General features: G+C 44.5%; 1 protein-coding gene across 1 annotated transcript in view; it reads right to left on the bottom strand.

Moving 5' to 3' along the window:
- The window catches only part of agbl4 (AGBL carboxypeptidase 4), a 407,773-nt gene that overhangs the window by 24,361 nt on the left and 364,033 nt on the right, over positions 1 to 19,379 (bottom strand). Inside the window, exons 8-10 of the mRNA XM_020499111.2 lie at positions 18,152 to 18,266; positions 15,235 to 15,346; positions 3,701 to 3,850 (exon numbers count right to left, since the gene is read on the bottom strand). Of these exons, the coding sequence (XP_020354700.2) occupies positions 3,701 to 3,850; positions 15,235 to 15,346; positions 18,152 to 18,266 (377 nt within the window). The remainder of the gene's footprint in view (positions 1 to 3,700; positions 3,851 to 15,234; positions 15,347 to 18,151; positions 18,267 to 19,379) is intronic.

Genomic DNA, 19,379 nt, shown 5'->3' with positions numbered 1-19,379 from the left:
CACAAAAATAGATGGGTATTTAAATTGTGATTTTAATGAATGGAGCGAATTTGGAGCGGGTTTTAGTGGAGCAGTTGGAAAGGAGGTGGAGTACAGGAGCAGTGCACAAGCACCGAGGCTTGAGCTCACCTTTAGATCACCTTTACTCCACACACAGAAATGCATACAAAGCTCTCCCTTGCCGTCCATTTGGCAAATCTGACCACCATCTGACCACTCTATCCTCCTGATTACTACTTACAAGTAAAAACTCAAAAAGGAAGAACCAGTGACGCACTTAATATGGAAGCGGTCAGATGAAGCAGACTACAGGACTGTTTTGCTAGCACAGACTGGAATATGTTCTGGGATTCAACCGATGACATTGAGGAGTTTACCACAGTCACCGGCTTCATTAATTTAATAAGTGCTTCGACGGCGTCGTCCTCACAGTGACCGTCCTCACATATCCCAACCAGAAGCCATGGATTCCAGGCAACATCCGCACCGAGCTAAAGGATAGAGCTACTGTTGCTTTCAAGGACCGGGACACTAATCCGGATGCTTATAATAAATCCCCCTACGACCTCTGACAAACCATCAAACAGTCAAAACGTCAATACAGGACTAAGATTGAGTCCTAATACTCTGAAACTCGTCGGATTTGGCAGGGCTTGCAAACTATCATAGATTACAAAGGGAAACCCACCCACAAGCTCCCCAGTGACGTGAGCCTACCAGACGAGCTAAATTCCTTCTATGCTTGCTTCAAAGCAATCAACACTGAACTGTGCATGAGATTACCAGCTGTCCCGGATGACTCTGATCTCGATCTCCGTAGCCAATGTGAGAAAGACCTTTAAACAGGTTAACATTCACAAGGCTATGGGGCCAGACGGATTACCAGGATGCGTACTCAGCGCATGCGCTAAATAGCTGGCAAGTGTCTTCATGATATTTTCAACCTCTCCCTGACCCAGCCTGTAATACCTACATGTTTCAAGCAGACCACCATAGTCCCTGTGCCCAAGGTAACCTGTTTAAATTACTATTATTATCTCACATCGTAGCACCAAAGCCCCATATACTACCCACCACTGCGACCTGTACGCTCTCGTTGGCTGGCCCTCGCTTCATACTCGTCGCCAAACCCACTGGCTCCAGGTCATCTACAAGACCCTGCTAGGTAAAGTGCCCCCTTATCTCAACTCGCTGTAGCACACGCTCCAGCAGGTATATCTCTCTGGTCACCCCCAAAACCAATTCTTCCTTTGACTGCCTCTCCTTCCAGTTCTCTGCTGCCAATGACTGGAACGAACTACAAAAATCTCTGAAACTGGAAACACTTATCTCCCTCACTAGCTTTAAGCACCAGCTGTCAGAGCAGCTCACAGATTACTGCACCTCTACATAGCCCATCTATAATTTAGCCCAAACAACTACCTCTCCCCCTACTGTATTTATTTATTTTGCTTCTTTGCACCCCACTATTCCTATCTCTACCTTGCATTCTTCCACTGCAAATCAACCATTCCAGTGTTTTATTTGCTGTATTGTATTTACTTTGCCACCATGGCCTTTTTTTGTGTTTTTTTTGTGCCTTTTTTGCCTCATTTGCTCACATTATATATAGACTTATTTTTCTACTGTATTATTGACTGTGTTTGTTTTACTCCATGTTTAACTCTGTGTTGTTGTATGTGTCAAACTGCTTTGCTTTATCTTGGCCAGGTCGCAATTGTAAATGAGAACTTGTTCTCAACTTGCCTACCTGGTTAATTAAATAAAGGTGAAATAAAAAATTAAAAAATAAACATCTGACCCCCGTTTCCCACATTTTGTTACGTTACCTTATTCTAAAATTGATTAAATAAAGAAAAATCCTCAATCTACACACAATACCCCATAATGACAAAGCAAAAAAAACAACATTGAGGCACAGATCTGGGAAAGGGAACCAAAAAATGTCACCAGCATTGAAGGTCCCCAAGATTACATTTGTAACCACCAAGACTCTTCCTAGAACTGGCTGCCCAGCCAAACTAAGCCATCGGGGGAGAAGGGCCTTGGTCAGGGAGATGACAAAGAACCTGATGGTCACTCTGACAGAGCTCCAGAGTTCCCCTGTGGAGATGGGAGAACCTTCCAGAAGGATAACCATCTCTGCAGCACTCCACTAATCAGGCCTTTATGGTAGAGTGGAAAGACGGAAGCCACTCCTCAGTAAAATACAAATGACAGCCTGCTTGGAGTTTGCCAAAAGGCACCTAAAGACTCTCAGACCATGAGAAACACGGTTCTCTGGTCTGATGAAACCAAGATTGAACTCTTTGGCATGAATTCCAAGCGTCACATCTGGAGGAAACCAGGCACTGCTCATCACCTGGCCAATACCATCCCTATGGTGGCAGCATAATGCTGTGGGGAGGATTTTTAGCGGCAGGGACTGGATCGAGTGAATGATGAACGGAGCAAAGTACAGAGAGATCCTTGATTAAAACTTGCTAAGTGCGCTCAGGTATTCAGACTGGGGCGAAGGTTCACCTTCCAACAGGACAACGACCCTAGGCACATGGCCAAGACAACACAGGTGTTTCAGAACAAGTCTCTGAATGTCCTTGTGTGGCCCAGCCAGAGCCCGGACTTGAACCCGATAGAACATCTCTGGAGAGACCTGAAAATAGCTGTGCAACAACGCTCACCATTCAACCTGACAGAGCTTGAGAGGATCTGCAGAGAAGAATGGGAGAAACTCCCCAAACACAGGTGTGCCAAGCTTGTAGTGTCCTACCCAAGAATAATCTATGCTGTAATCACTGCCAAAGGTGCTTCAACAAAGTACTGAGTAAAGGGTCTGAATACTTATGTAAATATAATTTCAATTTGACATTTTTTGAAAATCAGCAAACATTTCTAAATAACTGTTTTTGCTTTGTCATTATGGGGACTGTATTTGTACATATCTACCTCAATTACCTCGTACCCCTGCACATCACCTCGGTACTGGTGCCCGATGTATATAGCCAAATTATCGTTACTCATTCTGTATTTTTACTTGTGTTATTATTTTTCTATTATTCTATTATTATTCTTTTTTTCTCTCTGTATTGTTGGGAAGGGCCCATCAGTAAGCATTTCACTGTTAGTCTACACCTGTTGTTTACGAAGCATGTGACAAATAACATTTTATTTTACACATGCAGGCACACACGTCTGTATACACTCACAACAAAAGGTTAGCTCTTTATTGAGCCAGCAAAATAAATAAGTGGTGGACAATCTGTGACATTCTTTATGTATGCTGGTTGGCTAAAGTCATTTTGGCTGTTGAAAGATTTTCCTTGTATACTGGTGAAGAAAGTTCTATGAGAGTTGTGAATGTGTCACTGCACAAAAAAGGTTATTCTTCTGGCTATATGTAACTGGCACTGACACAAAATGTCACATTGGCTGAGCGCTGAAGGTCAATGTGGCTGAGAGGTGAAAGGGAACACAGAATTTTAAAATATAGCTTCCATACCCAGCTGTACGATAGATCTCAGTTAACCCTGTGGGTGATACAGTAACTACTGTAGCATAGCCAACTAGCACCTGCTAATATGTGGGTTGTATTTCCTGTGGAACATATGTGAGATGAGTATGGTTAGGATTGATATGGCCTGACCAGGGACAACTCTGGGCCCTAAAGTTGTCCCTGGTACAGTTGATGTGATGGACTTACAAAGGAGAAGTCTGGGGCGTTTTGGCAGAGCAGGCGAGGGAACACGGCTTGTCTCTGGACTCTCTCCTCCTCCTCAAACACGTTCCCGTACATGAAGCCATTCATCATGGTGGAGTGGGCATGAACATCAATGTAGAACTCCAGCCCTACCTTATGAATACATGACACACACACACAGACACACACACACACACCACACACACAGAGAGAGAAAGGGGCACAGGGCAGGGGTGTCACAAAACTGCCGAATATACACCATTTACAAATTTCATAGCCATTGCCATTTCTATCAAAATGTAAAGATCTTGATTTGACTAAGACTCCTTGGCTACATATTTTTCAAATGCCCACATCATGTATTCTACAAAAACATTGGGAACAACAACAACCAAGCTGTGTCACACAAATGCCTTGTTTGGCTGTGGAGGGCATCTTCCTAGTGAAAGATGACTCTCCGAGGTGGCAGAGCACCAGAGGAGAATCACAGAAGAGCTAGCAAACCTCCCACAGCGACAGTGAGAGAGAGAGGGAGGGAAGAATGATGATACTAGTCATATTTTATCCCCTGTAGAGCCCAGGGACAGAGCTGAGGAGAGGAGAGCCCAGGAGACTGGCTTGGTGGCCCCACACAGATGAGATGTGGAGACTTGCTGGGGAGAGCCTTCCAGATACAGCTGCACTACAATACAGTAGCCCACACACAATCAGGCTTTATTCAGACTATCAGTTACTGTAGCTACACTGCTTCCCACACAGCAGGCTGAGGAGCTGAGAGGAAAACACTATGAGAACCAGCTGTCACACACATACACTACATGACAAGAAGTATAGGGACACCTGCTCATCCAAAATCATGGGCATTAATATGGAGTTTGTCCCCCCTTTGCTGCTATAATAGCCTCCACTCTTCTGGCTTTCCACTAGATGTTGGAACATTGCTGCGGGGACTTGCTTCTATTCAGCCACAAGAGCATTAGTGAGGTTGGGCACTGATGTTGGGTGATTATGCCTGGCTCGCAGTCAGCGCTCCAATTCATCCCAAAGGTGTTCAATGGAGTTGAGGTCAGGACTCTGTGCAGGCCAGTCAAGTTCTTCCACACAGATTTCGACAAACCATTTCTGTATGGACCTCACTTTGTGCACAGGGGCATTTCGGACCCATCCTAGGTTACAAGGTACACACACACACACACACACAGCTGATATGGCTGAACATGTCTCCCTGGCATATTACATAATTCATGCAGTAGCATATAAAACATTTTTGGACCTTGTTGTGCGCGGCGGTCCGTCCTTGGCAAATTTTGTCATCAAAGAAAAAGACTTACAATTCCGAGTTGTATGACCGTTCAAAACCTATTTTCCCAGTGTGACTTCCCAGTTGCAATGCTTGTGGTTAGCCACTGTCACCGATTCCTTCCAAACAACTCATTGTTGAATTTGCGATTTTGCGATTTACAACTTGTGTAATGTTTATGTCCAATGGCCGATGAGCACCGATACGTTTTATCTAGATTTTCTCTTCATATGACAAGGATTAAAAACTATTTGCCAGTAGACTTGATTCATAATGATGACTGCTAGCTAAGATTGTGAAAGTAAGATGTTGAAATGATCAGTCCAATCAAAACTACTGTACATATAACGTGATTTCTGTGGCCAATGACCTTGAGCCTTCTTGGAAGGGCACTTGTAATATAACTATCTCATGGGGCTGAAATGTTGGATGTCTACCATTTACTGAAGGACTGAAGCTTGACGATTGCGCAAATCCCTATGACTGACAGAATACTGAGCTAATGCCCCACCTGCCCTGAATGACGGGTCGCCACTGTTTGACATACAGACTAGATCTTTGAGAGAAAATCTGGTACTGGCATCAAAAGAAAACACAGGCGAAGTCCTGAAAGTGTGGTGAAAGAATTTCAGGCGATGCTGTCGATAAAATCCAACCCGAACGGGTACACCTTTTCAGACAGAAATATGCATCCCAAATTTGCATCCTTCAATGATAAAATAATGGTTAAAAGTCTGGGTAAAAGACCCAGTGGCATGAATGATATGATCCCGAAGGAAATTGCAGAACTGTGCAAAGTTCTGTAACCACTCTTCAAGGAGAATAGATTAAAAGAGAAACGTGTAGCTCTTGTAGTCGATAAACTGTATATTGATAACCAAATGTTCGGAGACACCAAGACTACATGGCTATTCTAAATATTACACATTTCCCATAGAGGATTAGAATAATGGATTATTCCATTAGAATAATGGAACACCCAATACTATGAATGATAGGGATTGTAATAACACAATGTATATCCAAATAAAATACAACAATTGATAAAGAAGTAAACTACAACTACACTATACCATTCAAGATAGAGAATGTTGTAAAATAATTCATATTCAACTTTCTATTTATAAATAGATAAGACAGCATTAGAAGAAAGGTTAATTAGATAAATAATACATCTTAAAATAAACTCAGCAAAAAAAGAAACGTCCCTTTTTCAGGACCCTGTCTTTCAAAGGAAAAAATACAAATAACTTCACAGATCTTCATTGTAAAGGGTTTTAACACTGTTTCCCATGCTTGTTCAATGAACCATAAACAATTAATGAACATGCACCTGTGGAACGATCGTTAAGACACTAACAGCTTACAGATGGTAGGTAATTAAGGTCACAGTTCTGAAAACTTAGGACACTAAAGAGGCCTTTCTACTGACTCTGAAATACACCAAAAGAAAGATGCCCAGGGTCCCTGCTCATCTGCGTGAACGTGCCTTAGGCATGCTGCAAGGAGGCATGAGGACTGCAGATGTGGCCAGGGCAATAAATTGCAATGTCCGTCCTGTGAGACGCCTAACACAGCACTACAGGGAGACAGGAATGACAGCTGATCATCCTCGCAGTGGCAGACCACGTGTAACAACACCTGCACAGGATCGGTACATCCGAACATCACACCTGCGGGACAGGTACAGTATGGCAACAACAACTGCCCGAGTTACACCAGGAATGTACAATCCCTCCATCAGTGCTCAGATTGTCCACAATAGGCTGAGCGAGGCTGGACTGAAGGCTTGTAGATTTGTTGTAAGGCAGGTCCTCACCAGACATCACCATCAACAACGTTGCCTATGGGCACAAACCCACCGTCACTGGACCAGACAGGACTGGCAGAAAGTGCTCTTCACTGATGAGTCACGGTTTTGTCTCACCAGGGGTGATGGTCGGATTCGCGTTTCTTGTCAAAGGAATGAGCATTACTCCGAGGCCTGTACTCCAAATCGATCCCGCTCCAGAGGTGGAGGGTCCGTCATGGTGTGAGGCAGTGTGTCACAGCATCATCGGACTGAGCTTGCTGTCATTGCAGGCAATCTCAACGCTGGGCGATACAGGGAAGACATCCTCCTCCCTCATGTGCTACCCTTCTTGCAGGCTCATCCTGACATGACCCTCCAGCATGACAATGACACCAGCCATACTGCTCGTTCTGTGCATGATTTCCTGCAAGACAGGAATGTCAGTGTTCTGCCATGGCCAGCGAAGAGCCTGGATCTCAATCCCATTGAGCACGTCTGGGACCTGTTGGATCGGAGGGTGAGGGCTAGGGCCATTCCCCCCAGAAATGTCTGGGAACTTGCAGGTGTGTTGGTGGAAGAGTGGGGTAACATCTCACAGCAAGAACTGGCAAATCTGGTGCAGTCCATGAGGAGGAGATGCACTGCAGTACTTAATGAAGCTGGTGGCCACACCAGATACTAACTGTTACTTTTGATTTTGACGCCCCCTTTGTTCAGGGACACATTATTCAATTTATGTTAGTCACATGTCTGTGAAACTTGTTCAGTTTATGTCTCAGTTGTTGAATCTTATGTTCATACAAATATTTACACATGTTAAGTTTGCTGAAAATAAACGCAGTTGACAGTGAGAGGACGTTTCTTTTTTTGATGAGTTTAAAAGGAACTGGGACACAAAAGTTCTCAACACAGTAGGGATAAAAACACAGCAAATAGGACATACAGTGCATTCGGAAAGTATTCAGTTGCTTTGACGTTTTCCACATTTTGTTACATTAACAGCCTCGTTCCAAAATGGATTCAATCATTTCCCCCCCCTCATCAATCTACAAACAATAGCCCATAACGACAAAGCGAAAACAGGTTCTTAGAAATGTTTGCAAAATTATAAAAAATACAATAACAGAAATACCGTACTTACATAGCTATTCAGACCATTACTCAGTACTTTGTTGAAGCACCTTTGGCAACGATTACAGCCTCGATCGAGTCTTCTTGGGTATGACGCTACAAGCAAGTTTCTCCCATTCTTCTCTGCAGATCCTCTCAAGCTCTGTCAGGTTGGATGGTGAGCGTTGCTACACAGCTATTTTCAGATCTCTCCAGAGATGTTCTATCGGGTTCAAGTCTGGGCTCTGGCTGGGCCACTGGGCCACAGAGACTTGTCCTGAAGCCACTCCTACATTGTCTTGGCCGTTGTCCTGTTGGAAGGTGAACCTTCACCTCACTCTGAGGTCCTCAGTGCTCTGGAGCAGGTTTTTATCAAGGATCTCTCTGTACTTTGTGCCATTCATCTTTCCCTCAATCCTGACTAGTCACCCAGTCCCTGCCGCTGAAAAACATCCCCACAGCATGATGCCGCTGCCACCACCATGCTTCAACATACGGATGGTGTCAGGTTTCCTCCAGATGTGACACTTGGCATTCAGGCAAAGAGTTCAATCTTGGTTCATCAGACCAAATAACCTTGTTTCTCATGATCTGATAGTCCTTTAGGTGCCTTTTGGCAAACTCCAAGTGGGCTGCCATGTGCCTTTTACTGAGGAGTGGCTGCCGTCTGGCCAATTTACCATAACGGTCTGATTGGTGGAATGCTGCAGAGATGGTTGTCCTTCTGGAAGGCTCTCTCTCCCATCTCCATTGAAGAACTCTGGAGCTCTGTCAGTGACCATCGGGTTCTTAGTCACTTCTTATATATTCTTATATATAGGTATGTGCCTTTCCAAATCATGTCCAATCAATTGAATTTACCGCAGGTGGACTCCAATCAAGTTGTAGAAACATCTCAAGGATGATCAAAGGAAACAGGATGCACCTGAGCTCAATTTCGAGTCTCATAGCAAAGGGTCTGAACACTTATGTAAATAAGGTATTTCTGTTTTAATCTTTAATACATTTAGCAAACATTTCTAAAAACCTGTTTTTGCTTTGTCATTAGGGGTTATTGTGTATTATTAAAGCTGATCTACCCCCTAATAAACATTTTTACAAAAATAACACACTCCCTAAATCATTAATCCAAGCTTTATTTCAAAAGTTTGGCTTTAACAGTGCAATATGGTGATAGGCATTCTCTCTAGGGACAGTCTTCTGAAAATCTCTATCAGTTGACAAGGCTGTATAGCAGGGGTGACACAGTGGGGAATAACAGTTCAGTTACATTTTATCCAGTTGAATTGTAGAATAGGATTCAAGGCCAATCACATGCTACTGTGGCCAGTGTATAAAGCTCAGGCTTGCTCTTGCTCTCTCTCTAGCCCTGGACACAGCGAATCAGGTGTAATGGGCCCTCTCTCACTATCATTCCCCTTGACCCCTCACTCTCCAGCCCAGCTCAGCACAGCCTCCTTCCCCTCCCCATCTCTCCTACTCTTGTTACACATTCCAGAGCGCACCTCAGTTCCCAGGGGTCGTCAGGGAGTGGGGAGGGATGGAGAGGGAGAAGAGGAGGGTGGAGGGTGGAGAGGGCGACGCGATGCTTGAAATTCTGCTCACAGCCAAAGCAATTTCCTGGCAAGCGCGGTGCTGTCAGCTGCTCTGATGGCTAGCTGTGAAATATTGTGGCTGGGAGTGGGCCGGCAGCAGGCTCTGGCAGCCTGATGGATGGAGCCCAAGCGGAAGAAGGGGAAACAACAACAAAAAAATAGAAAAAGAAAGCAAAACGCAGCCGCCATTAAGGCAGCTCCATCACGCAGTTGAAGGAGTTCCCAGGGTCTAATAGAGGCAGAAAGCCCTCTAATCGGCAGCGCTCGCCAAGCTAAAGGGGAGGAGGTTGTTGGGAACCACCCCTTGTTAAAGCACAGCTCGAATGATGGGGTACTGTATGTAATGGTGCAATTTCAGCTGGCGCAGAGGTCCTGCAATGATGGAGTTGGATTGGCACACCCGCTTTTTTTTCTTCTGTTAACAATGTAATTAAGAATCAAAGTGAAATGGTCGCACAGCGTTGGGTCACTTAAATGGCCGTGCTCCAGAAGTTTTCTCTGGAATTATATAAAAGGTTCAATCTGGGAAGCCAAAGTGAATCTCCAACAGAATCTCTTAGTCTCCAAACAAAACGTCACTATGGTGATTCCCCCTAAAATGTCAAGGACAATGGAAGTACAATGATACAGTGAAGTGCAATCCAGCCCACAATGTCAACTGAGAGCCAGCATAACAGCCTCCTAATGCGCTGTCAATCACAGGCAGACAGGACTGTGAGGCTGAAGCAGTGATTGATTGTTTCATTAACAACCCACCTTGACCTAGAGAATTGTTCATATGAAATTGTAATTAAGCAATTAGAGACAATTAAGAAATGTAGAGAATGAAAGTCAAAAGACAATCTGAGTGTAGAGGTATTACAAATTAAACCTCTCAGAGAAAGATGCAGAGAACGGATTGTTCCGGCAGGAGCTCCCTACAACTCAATAGAAGGACTCGGGCTCAACTTCATCTGAACTGGTGTTGCTGCAGTTTAGTTTAAAGCGGAAGGTCAAATGAATTTTGTCCGACAAGTACTTATCTGCTGCATATGAATTAGTCTGGGCCTATAAGGGCCATAAACGGTTCGCTTATCTTAACACAGAAAAAATGCTGCTGATTTAAGCAGGATTACAGACTAGCTGATTCTCTCACAAAGCATTTAGCATTTGCTAACTTTTGCTCTCTGTTAACATTATTACCATATAGCTGAACATGCTAAAATGGTACTCCATCATCCAGGGCAAGTAGTGTTTATCAATGCAGAATAATTTACCTATTGTCTATACACAGCACTTATTTATATTTTCAATTCTGACACATGATCACTATAATATATCTACTCTGGATTGTTAATTGGACTCGTTCTGTAATTTCTTGGTTTCTTGTCTTGATACTTTTTTTCTGCATTTGTATTGTATTTGTGAGACATACTACTGCACTGTCTGAGCTAGTTAAATAAGCATTTCGCTGCACCTGCTATAACACCTGTAAATCTGTATACGTGACAAATAAACCTTGATTTAATTTGATAAAGTCTATAAGTATGCCTGTATGACTGGAGAGCAGAGAAATGAGTGAAGCAGTGTGGTCGGAGCGATGGGTGAGTCCAGATGTGCTGCAGAGAGAGAGCAGAGAAATGAGTGATGCAGTGTGGTCGGAGCGATGGGTGAGTCCAGATGTGCTGCAGAGAAAGAGCAGAGAAATGAGCGATGCAGTGTGGTCGGAGCGATGGGTGAGTCCAGATGTGCTGCAGAGAAAGAGCAGAGAAATGAGCGATGCAGTGTGGTCAGAGCGATGGGTGAGTCCAGATGTGCTGCAGAGAGAGAGCAGAGAAATGAGTGATGCAGTGTGGTCGGAGCGGTGGGTGAGTCCAGATGTGCTGCAGAGAGAGAGCAGAGAAATGAGTGATGCAGTGTGGTCGGAGCGGTGGGTGAGTCCAGATGTGCTGCAGAGAGAGAGCAGACGCGGTAGTGTTCAAGCCCGTAAGCCCCTCATTCTCTCTCTGCCACAGACTAATTGATGGACATATTTGGCCCTTTTTAACACAGAGGTGACATGTAATCAAGCTAAACGGGCACTCAGACAGCACTCTGTGGCTGTTAGCGCTTCATAAGCAGCTGCATCTGTCTGGAATAGTGCTGAGAGATTAGAGCTTTATGAGGTCGGTTCGGTTCGAGTATCAATAAATAATCACGGTTTTCGATTTCGGTTTCTATTCTTCTTCTTTTTTTTATACATGAAGTGCATTATGAAATAATGATGTTACAATTATTTTTGAGATTTTTAATTGAAAATATTCCATTGTCCCTGTCAGGTGCACATTGGGTAGACATCAACAGAAAAATAGGAAATGACTATGAAATAATAAAATATTTCAGTTGTGTATTTTACTTAGTTTTTATTTGATTACTTTATTATATAAAGTAATCATCTCATCTCTGCTCAAGCAGTAGCAGTCAACCAGCCACGCCATACTTTACTGTCTTTAGTCATCCTATTTAGCTTGCCTGCCTAAGTATGCTGCAGAGCTGTCTGACTAAAAAATAATTTGACTAGTTATTCAAAGTAGATAAGGTATAATTTCACAAACTGTCTCTGTCCTTCTCCTAGTTGTGTTGTGTGCATTCCTCTCTCGTGCGGTCTATCCAGTCTGTGTGTATCTAACCTAACGTGAAGTGTATCCGTCCAGAGATCTGTATATAATGACAAGATGCTAATGTCTATGCCCTAACAATGAGAGTCGTTGTCTCAAACACTGGAAGGCAAGGCGACAAGGTTAGCTCCAAAATAAATCCATAGAAACGCATTGTGTTATTTTGGACAGATTTTGGCAAGAGTAAAACATCTTGTTTCGCCTCTTCCTCTCTGATCGTCTCTGAGCTGGAAAAAACTGGTGCAATGGATTATGGTCATTATAGTTAAATACCACTTTCTGCCCTGAACTAGGTTGAAAACTATAACTCCCTTCAGCCCAGCGTCCCACATAATTATTGACTTGATTTCTCCGATTTCTCTCGTGAATGAGATGATTTCTCTCTAGAGAAACAGGGCGTTGGGCACAAAAAACTCACTAAATGGAATTCAAGTAATTGAACCAACGTCAGTCAAAGAGCTGGCCACAGTCACAGTCTGTTACTCCATCTACCAACCTCCCAACAATTCACACACCCTGGGTCTGTTTGGTGGATCTATGCTCCCATTGTGTCACCAAAGCATCTTGAGTACAAACTGCACACACCAGAAAGACACCCCAAATGGGTTCCTCCGCGTTGTCATTTTCTTGTTTTTTGCCTGTGAGAGCCAGACAGTTCTGCCTCAAACTGGAGGAGAAGTGGTTGAGGAATTGAAAAGGGGGAGTAATGATGGAGACAAATTGCCCGTAAATCTCAGAAATGGATAAGAAATGGTCCGATGACACCAGAGGACATCTCAACAGACAGACAGACAGACAGACAGACAGACAGACAGACAGACAGACAGACAGACAGACAGACAGACAGAAAGAGCCGTTTCCTCAAGCGCCCTGAATACAGCAGACAATGGCTCCCCACAGAAATAAAGGAAAAGAGAGAGTACAGCCAGGAGGAGGAGGGGGGATTTTCAAGGTGCAATATTCATCTAACCGGTATGACCGCACCTAATACATTTGTTTCAGATAGAAAATTAATTTTCTAATATTAAAAAGGTCAGAAATGAACCATGGCAATACTGGCCCTTTTGTCATCCTTAACAAATTATCCAAAATGGGGCTGTCAGATTGCTGAGGATACGTTCACTATGATGAATGTTCTGAGTAATCAGCCAATCAAAAATAAATCTTATTTTCCTTTGATAAATGGTCTGGAAAAGCATTGCTTTAGGTGGGAGATGAGTTCATTTGTTTCTTCACTCTTCCTTTTTTTAAAACAAACACCAAGGAGCTTGGGAACAGATTATGTTCCAATGTCCTAAAATTCAGATGGATTCAGCGCTATAATAAGGACATAAGGTGTTAGACTGCTTTGAGGTATTTTAAAAAGCAATTAAAATCTGTAATTAATGAAAATAAATCTTTGTCAATCAGGCTTAGATGGATTTTTAGAGATTATCAAAAAGGAGGGATCTTTCTTGAATGAAAGACAGATTCAATCACAGATTTTCAAAGATAAAAAACTAAACGTGTATATTACTAAAAGGGATTAAATAAATGTTGTTGCAGTCTGACTGTCACTGAGCCCTTTCCTAAAGCTAGAGAAATGGCTTTGGTTTGACATTCTTCAAGAGTCAAATGGCCGTTGACAGCTTGAAATCCTCTGTGTCTGCAACCATCTGCCAGCTAGAGGGAAGCGGACAAATAAAGAGTAGCATGTTAGCCCGGCACTGATCTCCTCCTGTTGTCCTCAGACCGTGACCTTGTAACCTCATTAGTGGATGTGCACAGTGTGAGACAGCAGTGGATGGAGGGCCAGGCCCCTGGCCATAGAGCTGGCACTGGGATTGGCATCTGGGAGCCCCAAATCTGAGTGCTGTGTCTGATGTGATTAGCTGGAGAGAGGCGGCCCAGGTCTCTCCTCTGACAGGGCCAGTCGGCCAGAGCCAGGCCAGAGGATGGGATGGAGAGAGTGGGGCTGATGAGATGTGGGGACATGGCCCTGCTTGGGATTGCACTGTATGGGTGAATGTAGTGCTGAGGGTGCTGGGGGGTTCAGAGACTGTGAGGTGGTGGAGAGGTGGAGAGCTTAACAAGAGTTCTCCTTCCAGCCACTGGATCAGCCAGTGGAATCATAATTACACATGTGGGCAGGCAGACAGAGGTTCTCTCCCTCAGACCTTGGTTCTGCACTAACCTACATGTGCATGTTCTCTATGGGAGTTGGAGTGCATTAGAGTGGGACTGTGAGGGAAAACAATGTATGCGTATGACACTGAATGCAAGTGTGTGTGTGTGTGTGTGTGTGTGTGTGTGTGTGTGTGTGTGTGTGTGTGTGTGTGTGTGTGTGTGTGTGTGTGTGTGTGTGTGTGTGTGTGTGTGTGTGTGTGTGTGTGTGTTTGTGTGTGTGTGTGTGTGTGTGTGTGTGTGTAAGAGAGTGAGAGAGCGAGAGTACCTATGTGTGGTGTGTGTTTGGATGGGAGTGTGTAGTTTGCAGAAGTGTGAGGGACATGAGTGGATCACTCTGCCGTGAAGGAGCCCATCGATCAGCATGTCAGCGCTGGGGGAAAAGGTTAAGCTGAGAGCCGTGCCCCTTTGCTCAGCAGAACACCCTGGTCTTATCAGGATTAGAAAGTGTAAGAAAGGGCAGACGATTCCCAGGACAGACTCTGACCTTCAGTAATCTAACAACCTGCGTTTCCACTTATAATTAACACGAAGGCAAAAAAACACAAGGGCCCGTTCCTCTAACAAAGAAAGTGCAAGCTGAATATAGAGTACACTACAGACACTGGCCCCTCAGTACAATCTAATGTCACAGAGACCTACACTTTGCAGAGAGCTGCTGAGTATCAATCCTACAGCACACCTTTCTATAGTTCTCAACCACAAGTGCATAACCTTCTGAACTAAGTCAACTGGAAACAGAGTTTAGATTCAGAACAGTGTTCAAACCTCAACTCAGGTGTTTTATATAGCTAGTATCCGTGGAATTTGAGCATATTCTTGACTCTGATACTGTGTTGCATGTTGTGTGCTGCAGGGTGAGGAATAGACAGCCCACACAGTAACTACAGTACGAAGTGTGTAATACAGGTGTTGGTCGCGGGCTGGAGATTGGGACTCACTGGGTCTTGACTGAGCTGGACGATGAGCTGCTTGACGGCGTGGAGGGTGGGGTGGGCCCAGGGGGATGGCTCCTGCCAGTGACGGTTAAGGTCAAAGCCCATCAGAGAACACCTGGGAATGAACACACACACGTGAGTTGAACATTTGCAGATACCTACAATTACTACTGATGCTGTGGGAGCATGTGTTTATATCTAATCAATTAAATCAATAATCAAACCTTCCCAAGAAACACAGATCTTTATTTTATATGAACAATCAATTAGCTTTAGCTTCCCTATCGGAGATCTAAGATCCAATGTATTTCACTAGAAAGTAATTCTACTGCAGTCAAAGAGCAGCTAAAGCCAGTACCTCTAGTCAGACGTTGCAGGTTGCAGATGTTTTATTGAGCCTGTCTTAACATTTAGTGTAGTTGCCTGGTTTGGCTCCCTTACGAGTCAGAATATTGTAGAGAGAGCTCAGTGACTTTCAACGTGGCACCGTTTATACGATGCCACCTTTCCATCAAGTCAGTTAGTCAAATGTTTGCCCTGCTAGAGCTGCCCCGGTCAACTGTAAGTGCTGTTAAGGTGAAGTGGAAGCGTCTAGAAGCAACAACGGCTCAGCAGCGAAGTGGTAGGCCACACAAGCTCACAGAACTGGACCGCAGAGTGCTGAAGTGCGTAGTGCATAAAAATCGTCTGTCCTCGGTTGCAACACTCACTACCGAGTTCCAAACTGCCTCTGGAAGCAACATCAGCGAAATAACTGTTCATCGGGAGCTTCATGAAATGGGTTTCCATGGCCGAGCAGCCGCACACAAGCCTAAGATCGCCATGCTCAAAGCCAAGCATTGGTTGAAGTGGTGTAAAGCTCGCTGCCATTGGACTCTGGAGCAGTTCTCTGGAGTGATGAATCACGCTTCACCATCTGGCAGTCCGACGGACGAATCTGGGTTTGGCAAATGCCAGGAGACGTTACCTGTCCAAATGCATAGTGCTAACTGTAAAGTTTGGTGGAGGAGGAATAATGGTCTGTTGCTGTTTATCATGGTTTGGGCTAGACCCCTTAGTTCCAGTGAAAGGAAACATTTACGCTACAGCATACAATGACATTCTAGACGCTTCTGTGCTTCCAACTTTGTGGGAACAGTTTGGGGAAGGCCCTTTTCTCTTTCAGCATGACAATGCCCCTGTGCACAAAGTGAGGTAACTAAAGAAATGGTTTGCCGAGATCAGTGTGGAAGAACTTGACTGGCCTGCACAGAGTCCTGACCTCATCCCCATCTAACACCTGTGGGATGAATTGGAGCGCCGACTGCGAGCCAGGCCTAATCGCCCAACATCAGTGCCCGACCTCACTAATGCTCTTTTGGCTGAATGGAAGCAAGTCCCCGCAGCAATGTTCCAACATCTAGTGGAAAGCCTTCCCAGAAGAGTGGAGGCTGTTATGACAGCAAAGGGGGGACTAACGCCATTGCAATGCCAGTGAATTTGGAATGAGATGTTCGATGAGCTGGTATCCACATACTTTTGGTCATGTCGTGTATATGTTTACTATACATCTTTATCTTATATGACATGCCACAACTGAAGTTCCTTCTGGAAAAATAAAGTAACTCTCGTCTATTCCAGAGTGGCTGTGGAAGGAGGGTAGCTGGGCTATTGAGCTGCTGCTGCTCACTATCCATGACTTTCATGGGGGCCTGTGTCTGCGTGTCAATGCCAATGTGCAAGCAGGCATGCCTGAAATACTAATCTGTGGTCAGCACTGATTGATTCTGATCCCTGCATGCATCTGTTCGATCGCCCTCCAGATGCAGTGTGCTGCTGAGCCCACAGAAAGGCCAATCAGGCCTCACTGGGAGGGGCAGAGAGAGACACTCTTATTCACTTCATATTAATATGGAGCTTATCACCATTCAGCCAGGCCGACCGCATCATTTTCCAGAGTTGATGAAAACAACCTTTAAGGGTCAACAATCAGCAACAAGATGTTTTTAACCCCTGTCATCATTAGAACAGATGTGATGTACCATTGACAGACTGGGTGCAGCGCAGGGAAGCGACCACTAGATGGCAGCCACAAACACTTTTATTGGCAGCACCAGAGTCTCAGCACATTTGTATTCCTTATGTCCAACCCATTAAGTAAAAGGCAATTATGGAGAGGGATGTGGAAATGATGCCCATGGAGCCTGTGCCTCAGTGCTAAACAGAGGCTGAAACGTATGGCCTCAGAAACAGCAGCACTACAACTAAACCCTGTGAAAACACGCTCAGCAGAGTGTATGAGACACCGCATGGCAAGAACAGGCAAGATGGCACAGGCAAGATGTGTCTTACACAAGAAATAGGTATAGAAAGGAATAAATATATGTAGACGAGTAAGGGGAGAGTGGATGTGGGTTTATATGTCTGTGACACAAATACTCTAACACATCCCCCACTGGTAAATGTGTGTGTGTCTGGCTTTACACACACGATTTGATTGACAACAAGCACTGGAGAATAAGAGGGGGAATTGACTACTGCAGCTATTACAATGATCTGAACTGTCAACAGAGGAGAAAAGAGATGGCAAAATCGGAAAGCCAGCAGGTCATATTCCAGAGATGGTGCGGTTGCCCATCCAGATATACCCACACATGGCCTTCGGTTTAATTAATATCTGTAACAGCAGAATCTATCAATCCTCTGGTAGGAGACCTACACAGTGGGCATTACCAAACACATCATCTCTCCTTAGCTCTAGCAACGTGATGCAGCCTAGTCAGATATCTCTATCAGAATCCATCAAATGTACAACTTTTCAGAGGTAGACCTCAAGCAACATGATGGAAATTACTACAGCAGTAAATGTCATAAAACAACTGAACAGCTCTTTTAGTCCATGAAGAAACGGGTGATTTTATATATTGATAGTAGAGCTTACCTGTAGTTGCCTAAGTAGACGCCGTCAGGGTTGAGCATGGGTACAATCTTAAAGATGACATGGTCACGCAAGGTTTGGGCCACAGGGTGCTGGCTGACTAGGAAGTCAATCACTCCTAAACAATAAAACATGGAGATACACAAGAGAGACTGTCAGGGTTATTTCACTCTATAACTGGAAAGCATCATGCTCAAAGCTCTTCTCTCTCACTCACACCCAGAAGCAAGCATGGACAACCACGCACACACACACACACCCCTTCACACACTCCCAGTAAAATGGACTTTAAAGGAAAACTCAAGGCCCCAGTTAATTGAGTTTTGGGTAACAAAAAGAAAAGGACAAAAAGAGGGCATTATATAAATCTGAGGGGAAATCTGAGACATCCGTCCACAATCGATAGAAATGGAATGGAGCTGACAGTGGGATAAAAACAGACAGCGGACCTAATTAGCCCACAGGGCCTCAGCCACTGAGTGAGGGAGATAATGCTATCTGCCACAGATGAGACAGCGAGAGTGAGAGAGTTGGAAAGAGAGAGACAGAGAGAGATAGATACATACCGGCTACTGAAAGCCATCCACAGCCCTAGACTGAAGCAGGATAATTGACAGGTAAATAAGAAGCAAAGAGGGCCGACAGCCAGCCTGTAGCCCTCCCTCCCCATCCCACTACAGCCGCCCGCCCCACTCTGTCCTGCTCGTTACCATTAATGGAGGCATAACAAGCTCTCTAATTGAGTCAATGTGGCAGGCAGGAGGAGAGATGGAGCGTGGGACACAGGTACAGGCCACAGAGTGTGCCATCTAATTACTCAGACTTCCTGAGATTACTTCATGCACATCTGCGTGTCGGAGCTGGGGCTGGTCCTTTGTGGAGCTTAAAGTCACATTGAGCTACATGGGCTGTCTGCTCTCAAGGCTCTGGGGTGACCAAACACTACTCCACAGACTGGGAGCTTTTAACAGTTTCCTGTGCTGTATTGTCAATGGAAAAGTAAAGAAGATCCAAGGACAAGCTTTATCTTTAACTTAAACTATGATATTAGCTCAAACTGTAAAGACCAGGTAACCCCAGACTTCAACCCTAACCCTGACCCTAATCCTAACCCTTGTCACCAAAACCCAAGCTACAAACAGGCTAGTATAATAGTCTTACATACACTCTTAGAAAAAAGGGTTCCAAAATGATTATTTGGCTGTCCCCATAGAATAACCCTTTTTGATTC

This window comes from Oncorhynchus kisutch, linkage group LG13 (assembly GCF_002021735.2).
Source record: "Oncorhynchus kisutch isolate 150728-3 linkage group LG13, Okis_V2, whole genome shotgun sequence".
NCBI classification, from domain to species: Eukaryota; Metazoa; Chordata; class Actinopteri; order Salmoniformes; family Salmonidae; genus Oncorhynchus; species Oncorhynchus kisutch.
This window is presented reverse-complemented; position numbering and strand designations above follow the sequence as displayed.